The sequence below is a fragment of the Pundamilia nyererei genome, unplaced genomic scaffold, assembly GCF_000239375.1.
Source record: "Pundamilia nyererei isolate P.nyererei 1_Seehausen unplaced genomic scaffold, PunNye1.0 scaffold00027, whole genome shotgun sequence".
Classification (NCBI taxonomy): Eukaryota; Metazoa; Chordata; class Actinopteri; order Cichliformes; family Cichlidae; genus Pundamilia; species Pundamilia nyererei.
The window spans coordinates 2,439,913-2,453,659 of NW_005187428.1; the positions used below are offsets into that span (position 1 = coordinate 2,439,913).

The following is a 13,747-nucleotide window of genomic DNA, read 5'->3' on the forward strand; positions in this document are numbered from 1 at the left end:
AAAGCAAGAATATAGAGGGGACCAAACTAGACATAGCTGTAGACAACCAAGATAGTGAGGGAGGGGAGGAAGTAAACTCAACACAGGACACAACTAACTACCAAAGTAAACTTGAATCTAACTCAAAGGACAACTTTTATACACAGACACAGACTCACTGAACAAAAGGAACACTGAGGAAACAAAGTACAAATAATAGACTTTATAAAACAGTAAGGAGAACACAAACTAAAAGGCTTAAAATACAGGTGTGCATAATATAAACAGCAATAATTGTTAATAAAAAAAACCCACAATTAAACCAAAATGTCAACGGGCAACTAGATCTCACAGACTACACACACAGAAGCGGACACAGGGGAGTTTAAAATATTAAACAAAAACATGGAGGAAGGAACAAAATATGAATAGTAAACTAGATAAATGCTAACAGTATATAGATTTCTAAAATATGCCAATTTCAGATTTGATTAATAAATCAAGAGGCTTTATTTCACTCTGCAAGCAGACGACAAAAATTACATTATGACAAGGGGTCTAATAAAAAATGTAAATATGGATTTCCTATTTAACAACTTTTATTAATATTTATTTTCCATTAGTCTGATTTCAGCTTAGTGTGAGAGTCTTTATGCATACAGCAGTCATTTATGGTCATGGTAGTTTCTCACTTACATGCTTTTACTGCCAGTGCACCTCATCTTGTGGAGTTGAGCTCATAAGTAACCGGATATTAACTGAGGTGACAACAAAACATGGTCACATGTGTAATAAAATCTTCCTGACGAAATGTTACAAACGTAAGCATGGATGAAAGAAGCCAACAGGGAAAGCACCATCTGAACTAGTGAGCCATGCAAACTCCAGGTAAGTCAAAAAAATTTGCAATCAAACAAAAGTTGTTGGCATAGCAGTGCAAACTTTAAACTAGAGGACCCTTGGCTTTTAGCTTCCTCCATGCTATGTTAACTCTATTGCCAGTGATGTGCTTTGTCATAAACATACAGAAACATTAGCCTGCTGTCACAGATACCAGACAAAGCATGCATGATTAAAGATAAAAAACAAGTGACAAAGCTTGTAAAAACAGTAGAGTTCTATTTAGCTCAATACAAATAGCTGTGCCGCATTTAGGACTTTAGCGTGGCACTGGTAGCACGTTTGATAAAACATAAATATATCTGTTTTGTGAGATGTGCAATTATATAAAAATCATCAAATTAAGAAACTATTCCAAAAACGTCTTTGTTTGCATACTGGTCTAGTAAATTATAAATGAATGTTTTCACTTATTTTTTAGCCCAGCTTTTCAAATGGTGACAGGAGTTGTAGTTCAAATTAACACTGTAAAACCTGACCCATGAAATAATTGCTAGAAAATTCATATTATTTTGAAAATCTAATGTTACTGAAACTTGGGGCACTTGAAGATTGAATGTCAATTTGTATATTTGAGTTTTAATTTTTTATTATTTTTGCTACATCTGGTATTTCTGCACAATTTATTGCTCACAGTAGCACTGCAAGTGTCTGATTGTGTACATCAGGCTTTTCAGAAAAACAAAAACAAAGGTTCAAATATAAGCAATACATTATATTTAAAAAAGACACTCCTTCTTGCTGCATGCACTTCCACACTTGGGACATGATGCACTGTCTGTCAATGTGAGACTAAAAATACATGCACTTTTAGTCACAGAGGCACCTCTTATGTGAGAGTGCCAAGCTTTAACAAGTGCATTTATTAAATCACTAGGCACTCGAGACTCGGTTCAGCACCTGAATATGCATAGTGAACCTCAGGTTGTATACAGCTGCCTTAATGCAAACCTCAGTAGTCTCATTATGAGCTGAATATGAAAGATACCTCAGAACCCACTGTAACCATTTGGTGGTGAGCTGGTTTGCAGAGGCAGAGTGGAGGTGAACTGAATGGTCTGCAGTGAGAGGCTGTGGGTTGGGTTTCTCTGAGGTTATGGTCATTCTCCCCTGGGAAAGTGGTTAGGCCTGGCTGTTTACTTTGGAGTAACCCTGCCCCTCCCCTTATACCATTCACTCTCTGCTTGGTAACTCGTGATTACCTACACTGGTGCACACCTGTCATTTCTGAGCACCCAATGAAAATATACTAGTAGACTGCATTTTGAAAGTATGGCGAAATTCCATAGAAATTCCTCTAAATATATGTTTATTCATTAGTTGTTTTTTTCAGTACGCTGTTTGTTGTATGACTGGACTTTGCATCAGTGCCACGTTCATGTCACAGCAGGTGTGAGTGAAGGGTTGGTGGGGAGTGAGAGTGAGGTGAGGGTTGGGAGGTTGGGCAGGGTGTTAGCACTGGACTTAATGGGTAGGGGCTGAGGTAGCGCATGCATCTTCACCCAAAGAGGAGTTTGACTTTCTCTCAGTGCCTGTTCTCACACGGACTCACACAGGCTCACACACGGAGCTCTCAGCTCGGCTCAGCAGCTCTGACTACCGCAGATGATGCTTCAGTGCGACTTCACATGAGATTACTGCAGGACTGAGCAGAGTTGTGGCTCTGCAGCTGATGGGCTTCTCTTCTTTCTATCTTTATCCCACTTTTATTCGGACACTGGGAAGTTATAAATAGCTTAACACACACTGTTGGGAGGCAAATTAATGGAGTCGACTCGGAGGGGATTTCCCTAGGCTACATTTACACCAATGGATCTGCTCACAAGTTCTGAATGGGCCAAATTGTGTTTGGCACATTAATTTTCACACATCTTTTTTGTGAAATCATTTTTGCAAGAACATCAACACTTAAGAGCTTACGGTTTTTTGGGGGGGATTTTCACTGGAAATAAAGTAAGTTTAAATGTTTATATTTTTAGAGGACTGTTTAAAGGCTGTGTGTGTCATTTTTCAGATGAAACGAACTCTACTGAAAAAACAGACACAGTTTAGGATTAATTCATTACTCATTAGAGAGACTGATGATATTTATTGTGTTGCTTACGTTTTTGCCTCAGGGATGTGCTCTATAGTCGTGCTTCATCAGTGGAGTCTGGCTGTGTTCTTGCTGTGCTCTCCGGTGACTCTCGATGGGAGACCAGTTGATGCACTTAGTAGCAGAATGTGAGTTACCTTTGTGATACCTTTAAAAAAACGAATAAACAAATTCTATGCAAGATCTCGAAAAGCTAGCAATTTAAGAAAAAAATATTTGAGATTTTCTGCAGTTTGAATATTTTAAAGTAAGGCATGGGATGTTTTCTCTGTTTTAGGTCCATATCAAACTCAGATTAGTGACAGCTCTCACACTTGTTTATGCTGCCACCTACTGTATTGAGGTTTCATAAAGCCTGACCTAAAATTTATAATAGCCAACCACTTCTTCTATTAACTTAACACTGAGATGTCAAATAAAATTTAAACAAAAAAAGTTCTTAAATGACTGACTGAGAATCAGACACTTTATTAATCCCAGAGGAAATGATATATTCCTCTGGGATTAATGTTCAGCAGTAATCTAAGAGATATCAGAGACTGAAACGGATATCTAATAGTCCACCATGTGGCTTTTTTACTACCTTTGTTTTTGATACAATTTAATCTAACTTTGGCACTTTTTTTTTTGCTGTAAGGAAGAGGTCAGTAGGCCACACCCAGCTGATGCATGATAAGGGCCGCACCATACATGAGTACACGCGCCGCATGTGGCTACACGAGCTGCTGGAGGAGGTGCACACGGCTGATGATCGTGCTCCACCTGCGCAAAGCAGAACCTCGAGCCAAAGCTTCAGTGGAAACCACCAGAAGCCCTCGGGGGCCACCAAAGATCTCTCTGACAGGTTCAGGCAGGACAGAGTGGGCCCTAACCTCCCTCAGGAGACCAACAAAGCTCAGGCTTACAAGGAGTCACTTAAAGTTGCCACCAAGAGGAAAAAAAAGGTGAGGCTGGGCCGGCGTAGAGAAAACGATAAGAAGAGGAGGCGAGCACGGTCTGTTCTAACAAAGGCGCCACCACGGATGGCTATCTAAAAGCAAAAAATTAAAAAAACAGTACCCTTTATGTACTGCACTAAGACACTGACGCAGGCTGACTGATGCCTGACAGACTAACGATGCCAGACTCAGTCACTTTATATCTTAACCCTGAGTTTGTGCTTGTATATTAATATTTGGCTTTGTTGTTTGTATTTTTGCTGTAAAACAATCTCACACTTCATTTTAGTTTCATGATAACGCCTGCTTAGGTCCATATTTATTTGGAAAATCTTTACAACTCTGCAGCCCTGATATACTTCCAAGCAGTGATATGTTTTGTAGTTTCAGATGTATGCAAGAGCACGGGAGGAAGTATTTATTTCCTATACATGATAACTTCTACAAATAATGCGATGCTGGGCACCCTGCTTTTTGTTTGGCTCTGAGTGCTGACCGTTATGGACTTACACACAACAAACTGGTCAATGAATACATCAGTTCATAATTTATTGTACTTTAAAATGTATATTTATTTTGTGAATGTATTTCAGTGCTGCTGACTAAATCCCATAATGCACTTTAGCTATATCCTGTATATGTTCTTTTGTGGTTGAGATTATGGTTTAGTAATTTTTTTTTTCTATGATGGTCCTGCTTTTCTTTCACACCTTAGATAACTCAGCGTACGCTTCATTAAACCCACTTCAATCACTTAACATTGGATTTTTCTTTTACATTAAGCCAGAATCATCTACTGGATAATGTTCTGCACGTGCACTGAGGGCATACTGTATAATTTTCCAGTTATTCAAACATTAAATATGTAGTCCTTAGAGCTATTTTTTATTCTCTGTGTCTTTATTACCAGGATATATGCAGCTCAAATGGAAAATCTGGCATTAAGAAAGAGCCAAAATGATTTGCTGAGAAAAATTATTCAAATAATTTGATTAATTGGGACTCCTTCTAAAAATAAAGCATTTAATATTTTTAATATTTAATTTTTGACTGTGAGACCAAAATAAAGCAAAAAAAAAAAAAAAAAAAAGAGAGAAAAAGAAGCGTATAAAGGCACTGATAATTGTGAATTTGTTATTCAAATTATACAAATGTAGAAAATAAGAGAAAATTTAGAAATGGCAAATTACTAGGAGACTAATAATCCTCTAAAACCATGGTTCAAGTCACAGCTCAAGTCTTTAGAGAGGATGAATTAAGAAAAAACATGAAAAAAACATTTTATTTTTAGTTTTTTACCACAGACCTGATCATATGATTATCAGCAAAATATCCCCCTTTAACCAGGCATTGCCAGCTCCTCGTGGGTGTCACACTACAACATTATGATGCAGTGAACTGTGTCGGTCTGTATCACCTAGAAATCCTAAACTCAATGGCCAACTTGTTAGGTAGATATGTTGAGCTACTCAAATGCAACTATCTAATAAACCAGTCACACCTTGTGTATTTAGCCATGGGCACGATGACCTGAATGACCTGCTAAAGCTCAAGTTTAAGAATGGGAAAGCAAGGTGATTTAAGTGACTCCGAACGTGGCATAGTTGTTGGTGCCAAATAGCCAGGTCTGAATATTTCAAAAACTGATGGTCTACTGGGATTTTCCAACACAAACATCTCTTGGGTTTACAAAGAATAGTCTAAAAAAGAGAAAATACTCACTGAGTGGCAGTTCTCTGGGTAAAAAATGCCTTTTTGATGCCAGAGATCAGAGAATGGTTAGATTGGAAATACACTCACACAGCACGACAAATCAACCTTTGATGAAGCCCACACCAAGTGCTGTGCTAAGAGCAAAAACCCAAGGATAGAAATTACACAACTTCACAAAAACTAGACAATAAAATAGTTGAAAAATGTTGCCTGGTCTGATGAGTCTAGGTTTCTGCAGCAGCATTTGGATGGTAGGGCTAGAATCTGGCATTAACAACATGAGAGCATGGCTCCATCAATGGTATCAATGGTTCCAGCTACTGGTGGTATAATGGTGTTAGGGATATTGTCTTGTCACACTTGAGCCCCTTAGAAATGAAGTGAGCATCACTTGTATCCCACAGCCTGAGTAATGTTACCCAGTAATCGCTTTTTCACAGTGTACCCGTCTTCTAATGGTTGTTCCCAGCAGGATAACTTGCTCAGATCATCTTAAACTGGTTTCTTGAATGTGATCATTAGTTCACTGCACTCACCAGCCTCCACAGTCACCAGATCTCTACCTGCTGGACCACCTTTGGCATGTGATGAAACAGGAGATTCACATCACCAATCTGCAGCAATTGTGTGATGTTGTCATGTCAACGTGGACCAAAATTCCTGAGGAGCATCTTTAACATAAAAGTTAAGGCAGTTCTGAGAGCAAAAGGGGATCCAACCCATTATAAGTAAACTTGGCGTTCAGTACTCTTTTATATCCTACAGATGTATGTATGCAATATATACATTTTCTGACAACACAAGGGATTATTTGCATCATCAATAACTAATCTGAGCTAGAAAATGCAATTTTTAAGAGCCTATTGTGACCGTGTATTGCCTTTGAGATCACTACCAAGTTGCTTTTTTTATTTTAACCAGCACTTCAGAATAGAAACATATTCCATGAATTCTGTGAATCATATAAGATTACAACATTGTCTGAAAAAAACGTTTTATTTATCCAATAACTGATTAATTATTATATTATATTATATTGTTATTATAGTGCTCATAGTAAGTTTTCCCTCAAAGTCTTTGAAAAATAGTTACAAATGCTGTATTATTATCAAGATAAAATAGTACGAATAATAGTAAGTGTAACATTTGGGTCAAAACAGACGTTTAAAATGTTTGCTGAAGGTAGCAGCGTGAAAAACAGTGTTGTTGACTTTCGGCATGAACAGAACACAATGAAGCTGTTAATGTTCCACTTGAGAACACGTGGCACTTTAACAGCCACTGAACGTAAGATACAGACACCGATAATGGAGGGGTTAGCAGATGCATCGACGTCAGCTATCCTGAACTAAGAGCAGCAGTGTACACCATTAGCTAAAATGAGTCATAAAAGCTGTGGAAAGCCTGATAAAGCCACCGTTAGGAGCCTGCAGCTCACACTGAAGAAATCAAACAGTGCAGAGAAAAATTAATATCTAGAGACGTGAAAGGACAGAGAACATAATCAATGAGCTAGGTGGGGGTTTTTTTGACATCGCTCACTGGCCATATTATGGGATTAGAAAAACAACAAAACAAGAGAAAACAAAAACAAAACATCAAAAAAACATAATATGAGCAAAAGATGGTTTATAATACACCAAAGACTAGTGGTAAAGAGAGAGGTAAGCACATTTATATTCATGCATTTCTCTTTATATGCTCTCAGGTTACATTTGATGTAGAGTTTTCAGTATTTTGCTCCCTCTCTTTGGTCCACACATATAACCAAATGCACACTGCAGGTAAGTACTGGTGAAAAGCTTGTGAAGCTAATGCTAGTTTGTTGCTATCAAAGACAGGTCGCTGCTGTGCCTACTTACGAAACATAGATAACATAAATCCATCTTTCCCTCTGTTCCTTAGTTGTGGTGGAGTGTTTAATGGGGTAGTGAAGGTGAACTTTGACCTTTTGGTTTTAAAACCTTATTATTTTATCATTTTATCCTATTAGAAATTTGTGTAAAATTTTTGTAAGAATTAGAATAAGAACTTGTTTTATGAAGTAAAAATAAAATCTAATCAGTTCATCCTTGAGTCCAAGTGAACATTTGTGATGAATAATAAGAAAATCTCAAGAAAAACATCTCAGGGCTAAGATATCACATTCAAACATAAAACAGTGAAATTGGCACAATGTCAGCTTGAACTGCCAAATCTTGGAAAAGCTTTCATTCTGTTGCTTGTGTTCAAGAACAGACGTTTCTAGTTCTAAATAGACTTCTGACAGGAAGTGTTTGGCTCACAGGGCATACGCACTCAGACATTAAACATTTCATATAAATACAGTGAATTGGTTTTTGAACTCCTGCAGTAGGCCTACCATCAAGGGTAGGCCTACTGCAGTAGCCCCGTTTTCTTTCTTTTTCATGTTTTAAATGCAAAAGAAATCTTTCCCTCAAGTAAAACTTATCACTATCGTACTGCAAATATCACATTAGTGAAATGATCAACACTTTTGTTTGATTAGAGGTTAAAGAAAAACTGCTACTGTTTACTTTTGCAATGCTCATTGCTGCTGTTGCCACACATCTTATAGGACATTCACATTTATCAGTGTGTTTATCATCTGCTCAGGTTTACATAGGTGCCTAGTTAGCTTTGATGATTAATTGCCAGACCAGACCTGTTACAAAGCACCTTTTATCTCCCTAAATAGCCCAGTGTTGTCTATTCATGTACTGCTAGACTACAGACCTTCAAATATCATATAACAAAACTAAGAAACATGAATGCTAACAAAACACGTATGCACTGTATATCACTGATCTCTCCCAGAGTGACCAGAGTCCATTTCTCTTTAAACCTAGTCAACCAGAATCAATCTGGCCCAAGTAATGTTTGCCTTTCTTGCCTTCACATTCAGCGATCACACTTTGTAATGAGTCCTTAGAGGCTCTCACATCTCACAGTTTGTTTTAACGGGATACAAACCAGCAAATGTTTCATTTTACATAATGAGGTTAGTTCACTTGTGGACATGAGCTAATAATGGAGGTACAACAATGGTAAGCAAAAAATGATTAACCTGATGTCTCTTTCCAGTGCTATCACGTCTGAGTTAAACCATATTAATTTGTTTAACACTATATTTAGTGTAAATGTAGATATTTAGTAGCTTTCAGCGTTGTCTTAAAGTGATATTGAAATAAATTTGGCTTGTCAGTAAACAAAAGTGTTGATCAGTACATTTACTCTGCCTTGCATCATATATGTGTTTTGGTATATATGTGTCATTTACTGTGACACGTAGGTCTACACAAGCCTTACAGGTGCCATGTGATGAAGCTGTCACTTGTGTGTTAACATTAAGCAGAGTAAATGTGATATAAACAGGACTTCAGCTTGTTGAGTCATTAATCGGGATTTTATTTCCCTAACTAATTTATTGTTCTTTTTTAACCCAAATCTCAAAATCCAAATGTCATTCTTTTCTGACAGATGATGTCACTCCGATGACAACATGGCTTTTCCCAACACCTATGGGTTAATCTTTGCCTGTACCTGTGGTGTGATCCTGGGCATTGGGCTGTGTGCCAACCTGCTGGTCTTCTCTTTGTTTGCCAAGCACAACACACTGCGTAAGAACCGGCTCGATATCCTTCTGTTCAGCATGACTCTGGCTGACTTCCTAACTCTCCTGCTCATCCCTTTCACACTGCACTCTGCTGTAAGTCACTCCTGGCCTCTTGGTGACATCTCCTGCAAGGTTTACCAGTTCCTGCTAGCCTTCAGTCTGGCAGCTAGCACCTATTCGCTATGCGCTGTGTCCATGACCCGAGCCATGATCATCACCAACCCGTACCAGCCTCCCACCATGGATCTGGTCATTCTTATGTTTGTCTTAGTCTGGGCCCTCAGCTTCTTTATTAGCCTGCCTCTGCGAATGTTTGCTACCAAAAAGAGCATGGGCCCAAACCTGACAAACTTCACCTTCTGCCTTCCAACCATTCATGAGCACCACTACCAAGTGGTCCTAAGCCAGTTTGTACTTTACTACTTTATTCCGATGCTAGTCATTGCATTCAACTATGTCCGTCTGGCTCTATTTCTCCACAAGAGTCCTGTAATGTCAGTGTCCAGTGCCAAAAACACCCGCAGAGCCTCTGTCATGGTTTTCTTGGCTGCAGCTACCTTCTCAGTGTGCTGGCTGCCTAGTTATGTGCTGGAGCTGTGTGTGTACCTGGGGCTGTATCGCCACAGAGCGGCTTGGGATATATTCCACTTTATCTGTACTGTGCTCCAATACCTGCATCCCTGTGTCAACCCAGTGCTCTATGTGCTGCTGTCTAAGCGCTACCGCCACAGGAGGGCAGCCTGGCTCTTCAGCTGTAACAGGAACAGGGTGCAGCCGCAGGTCACCAGTGTTACCACAGACAGCCTTTAGAGTCAGCTGATTTGTTTGTAAGCTGAAGACACCTTTTTGTTACAGTTACTGTTTGTACAAATCAAAATTTCTGCTGTGTCTGCCATTTTTTTTAGTTGTTGCGGTTGTTGACATTTGTGATTATTTCAGTTTCCCATTCCAAGTGTGCGCTTTAAATATAGAAGTAAGTAGACATCAAAAGTCTATTTTCAGGCGTGACACATCTGCTATGTGCCTTAAAAAGCAGGCGGAATCAGTTTCTGTATCGCTATCTTAATGACGATTTGTCTTTGAAACAATATCCTACTTTATTTTTACAAATGACTGTGATTTCCCACCACCATCGGGGGGTCAATTTTCTTTGCCCATCATGTTGAAATGTGTTTGAGGATTAATACAGATCTGATTACAATGTATCTGTTTTAACAGAAACACATTCAGAAGAATCATGAGATCACAATCACTACAGAAACCGTCTGTATTTGTGGTGTAAATGTAAAAATATGTAGAGGTTTTTCAGACTTAATACATCATGAAGCTTGAATGTTTTTGTATCCCTGTTTGGATTTTTTCCTTCACTTTTTTTTAAGAGAAACTTTGTACACAATCTTTCACTGTTACCTTCACTACTTACACATTAAAATTTCAGAATAAAACTAATATGATGGTCACCTCAATTATTCTGTAGTTTTATGTTTTTAACAGTAAATAAACGGATGGATAAAAGGTCAGGACACTGATTGCACACAGTTTGCTTTTTCTTTTGTTTTGCCGCAGTGTTTCTCTTAAATATTTGCTTCTGTTTCTAGGAATATAATAACAAGCCTCATAAAACACGCTGCAGTGTTCAGGTTGCTGTTGTGACAGTACTCCATATCATTCAGAGAGGATCTCATCCTGTGGTTCAAAGCACTCCAGTCTCATCCATCTGGAAAAAAAGTGGAATTTGTAGTCCTTGTTCGGCTCTGATGACCAGCTTTGAGGTGGAGGGCCACTCTAATCAGAACCTGTAGCAGGTGTAGAACTAGCTCGTGTGTGATTAAGGTTACCACCAGAGGCTGCAGTCAAAGATGGTGGGCACTGAGTTCATTGACAGGGTGGGAGACTCACTAGAAACCAGCTGATATTGATACTCTTTTTTTTTTTGTCATAAAGTACACAGAAAGTAGAATATTGCTTGGAGAGAAACTTGAAATTTAATTATTTAATGATTTATTTGAGAAAGCTGGTCTGCTTCCTGTTACTCTTTACACATGTGTGCACATACCTCCACCCCCCACCCACCCTGCCACAAATCTGGTTTCCATTCACAGAGCAGCTATTCTTCCAAACAGCCATAAATCATTCAGTAAATTTTGCTACTTTGGCATCTAATGGCTATTAAATATGGACTATATGATCCAGTAGTATTACACTACATTACATGTAATGAAGAACCCAAAGGTCAGCCGCAGCTTTCACCTTCACACAATTCAATTGAGCCATCAAAAGTGACATCTCGAAAGCCTCGGGTCCAAACTCTCACACTGGAGAGTTCACGTAAGCGTGATTTTGTATTTGATATTAATCTTAATGCTGTTTTGTGATTGTCTGAGGGCAGTGACTGCATGATATAAGGTGATGCGATCAGCTGTTTACTGGGGGTTTAACCACATCCTAACTGCACAATCAAACCTTACCAATAATGTTCATTTAAAAATGAGCTCAACCCTTCAAGAGCTGCCGATTAACCACATGGCAGCACCGCCAACAGCGGTTGATATTTCTCTTTCACAAAAAGATCACAGGTCCCAGATAAAAGCCCACATCTATGTTCACACTCTTTGATGAGACAGGCCTAAAGTTTGTGGAGGGTGTAAGATGATGACTGTGTATCAGGTGTTGTGGTTAAACAGAAAGCAGAGTGAGAGAAGTTATAATGAGGCTGGCTGAGTTCTGGCAGCAAGTAATAGGAGACAACCAGCCCCTCCCTCTGTCAGCTCGCCCCCTGACTTTTGGCCTTCTCTTTACCGTACAGCAAGGGCAGCTGGCCTGACTTGTACTGACCAGTAAGGCTAGTAGTCAGTCCCTATGCTATATGTGGTGAGACAATAAAGAATGCACGCAGAGTGTTTCAGTGTAGCAAAAACAAATGTACTGTTTTCAGAGGAAGATTAGTGACAAAGAACTTGTTCTGATGGCATTTGTCAAAATAACTTTATTGTGGCAAAGCTAGAGGATGCTAATACAATTTAGCAGGGAAAAAACTATAGGTAACAATGTCTGGTTATTAAATAGCTTGCCAGGCTATAAGTTGTGCAGTCGTAGCCGATTGGTTGGTCCTTTGTGGAACAATAGCCAATACGATCAGAGCTATTTGTGTGTTTTAAGTATGAGGATAGATCAAAAACTATTAAGAAAACATGGATGTAGCTCAGAGGTATGAAAAACTAAGTAAATACGAGGCAACTTTAAAATTCCTCTCTAATGGCCAGCAGGGGACGACTCCTCCGGTCACAGAGGTCCTGTTGTATGGAAGTTTTATTTTATTTTGAAATCAGTTTAATTCACTGTAGTTGTTGTTATTGCTGCTGTGGTAATTAGGTTTTTACTGTGTTGTTTAGTTTTTGCAATTTTGATGTGATATCTTCCCGTGTTACCCCTTGTGAAGACTACTAAGAACTTCAAACAACTGTATGGAATGATTTTATGAAACGTTGGTGAATGTATATGTTTGAAATAAAAAAGAACTGAACTGAACTGAACTGAACTTCTACCCTCTCTGGGTGTTTAATGATAATCCTATTTCTAGTGATATTTTTTTGTTTATTTCCCATTTTTCTTTAAAGCTTTCTTTGCATTCTTGTCTTGTTTTACTTCCTGTTTTGTGATTATCTCACCTCTGTGTCACTTTTACCTTCATCTCATTCCTCTCCTGTTTGTCAGTCCCCAGACAGTCGTCAGTTTAAATATAGTCCTGTCTCCTCTCTGGCAGAGGATCTGTGTATGTTCCTGGATGTGTCCCCTTCCTTGTAAGATTTACTCAGTGTGTACTCCTGGTGTCTTTGGCTGCCTGTGTTTTCATACTTCTCTTTTCGTTACCTTTAAACTTTTCATCAGCAGCTAAAGCTTGCTTTCACTTATTTTGCCTCTGTATTTGGGTTGTCAGTGCCATACCCTGATAGGTGGCTGCACCCAGGTCACATGAGCGGTTGTTGTCCTGGGAGTTTGCTCACTTGTGCTGGTGATATCATTTGTTTGCATGTTTTGTTAGTGTGGTGTTTTACTTTGTATTAGCAGTTCAGTTTGCTTACTGACAGAATAAGTGCCCCAGTAGTGTGTAGTTGGCTTCAAGCAAGTGTTGTATGACTTTCCTCTTCATCGTTCTTTCATCCCTTATAATGCAGTTTTACTCATGCTGAGTTGTGGCCTCAGTTGAAGCCCACACGTTTCATCATACACACACACACACACACACACACACATACATATATATACATATATACACACTTACTTATAATATGTATACTGTGAGGGACTGAGATGGTTAGACACGAGGACACGGTGGGTATTTTGAAAAAGTGCATTTTATTTACCCCCAAAATGCAAAAATATACTGTCACGGCGAGTGAGATGAGCCGTGTGGAAAATAAAGGAGGATCCAAACTCAGGCACTTGTACAGGTGTGAGGGTGGTTTATCAAACACAAAAATGAAATGGACAAACGGCGAACGGAGC

General features: G+C 38.9%; 2 protein-coding genes across 3 annotated transcripts; both read left to right on the forward strand.

The window, feature by feature from the left end:
• The first annotated feature begins 839 nt into the window (after nt 1-839).
• Nucleotides 840-4,450, forward strand: LOC102211275 (parathyroid hormone-related protein-like). 2 transcript variants are annotated; one of them, XM_005728125.1, is made up of 3 exons: nt 840-867; nt 2,997-3,102; nt 3,612-4,450. In XM_005728125.1, the coding sequence occupies exons 1-3, from the start codon at nt 855-857 to the stop codon at nt 4,006-4,008; spliced, it is 516 nt and encodes a 171-aa protein (XP_005728182.1). In that variant the 5' UTR covers nt 840-854; the 3' UTR covers nt 4,009-4,450. The 2 variants fall into 2 exon arrangements, with proteins under 2 accessions (XP_005728182.1, XP_005728183.1); XM_005728126.1 differs by lacking the exon at nt 840-867 and adding an exon at nt 2,641-2,832.
• Nucleotides 4,451-9,127: 4,677 nt separating this feature from the next.
• Nucleotides 9,128-10,051, forward strand: LOC102196233 (galanin receptor type 2). The gene has a single exon (XM_005728249.1). The coding sequence runs from the start codon at nt 9,128-9,130 to the stop codon at nt 10,049-10,051; it is 924 nt and encodes a 307-aa protein (XP_005728306.1).
• The last annotated feature ends 3,696 nt before the right edge of the window (nt 10,052-13,747 follow it).

Bases quoted from the DNA above. Each gene is read 5' to 3' on its own strand.
- LOC102211275 (XM_005728125.1), top strand. The intron at 3,103-3,611 runs GTGAGTTACCTT...TTTTGCTGTAAG, and splicing joins GATGCACTTAGTAGCAGAAT to GAAGAGGTCAGTAGGCCACA.
- LOC102196233 (XM_005728249.1), top strand. From the start codon at position 9,128: ATGGCTTTTCCCAACACCTATGGGTTAATCTTTGCCTGTACCTGTGGT.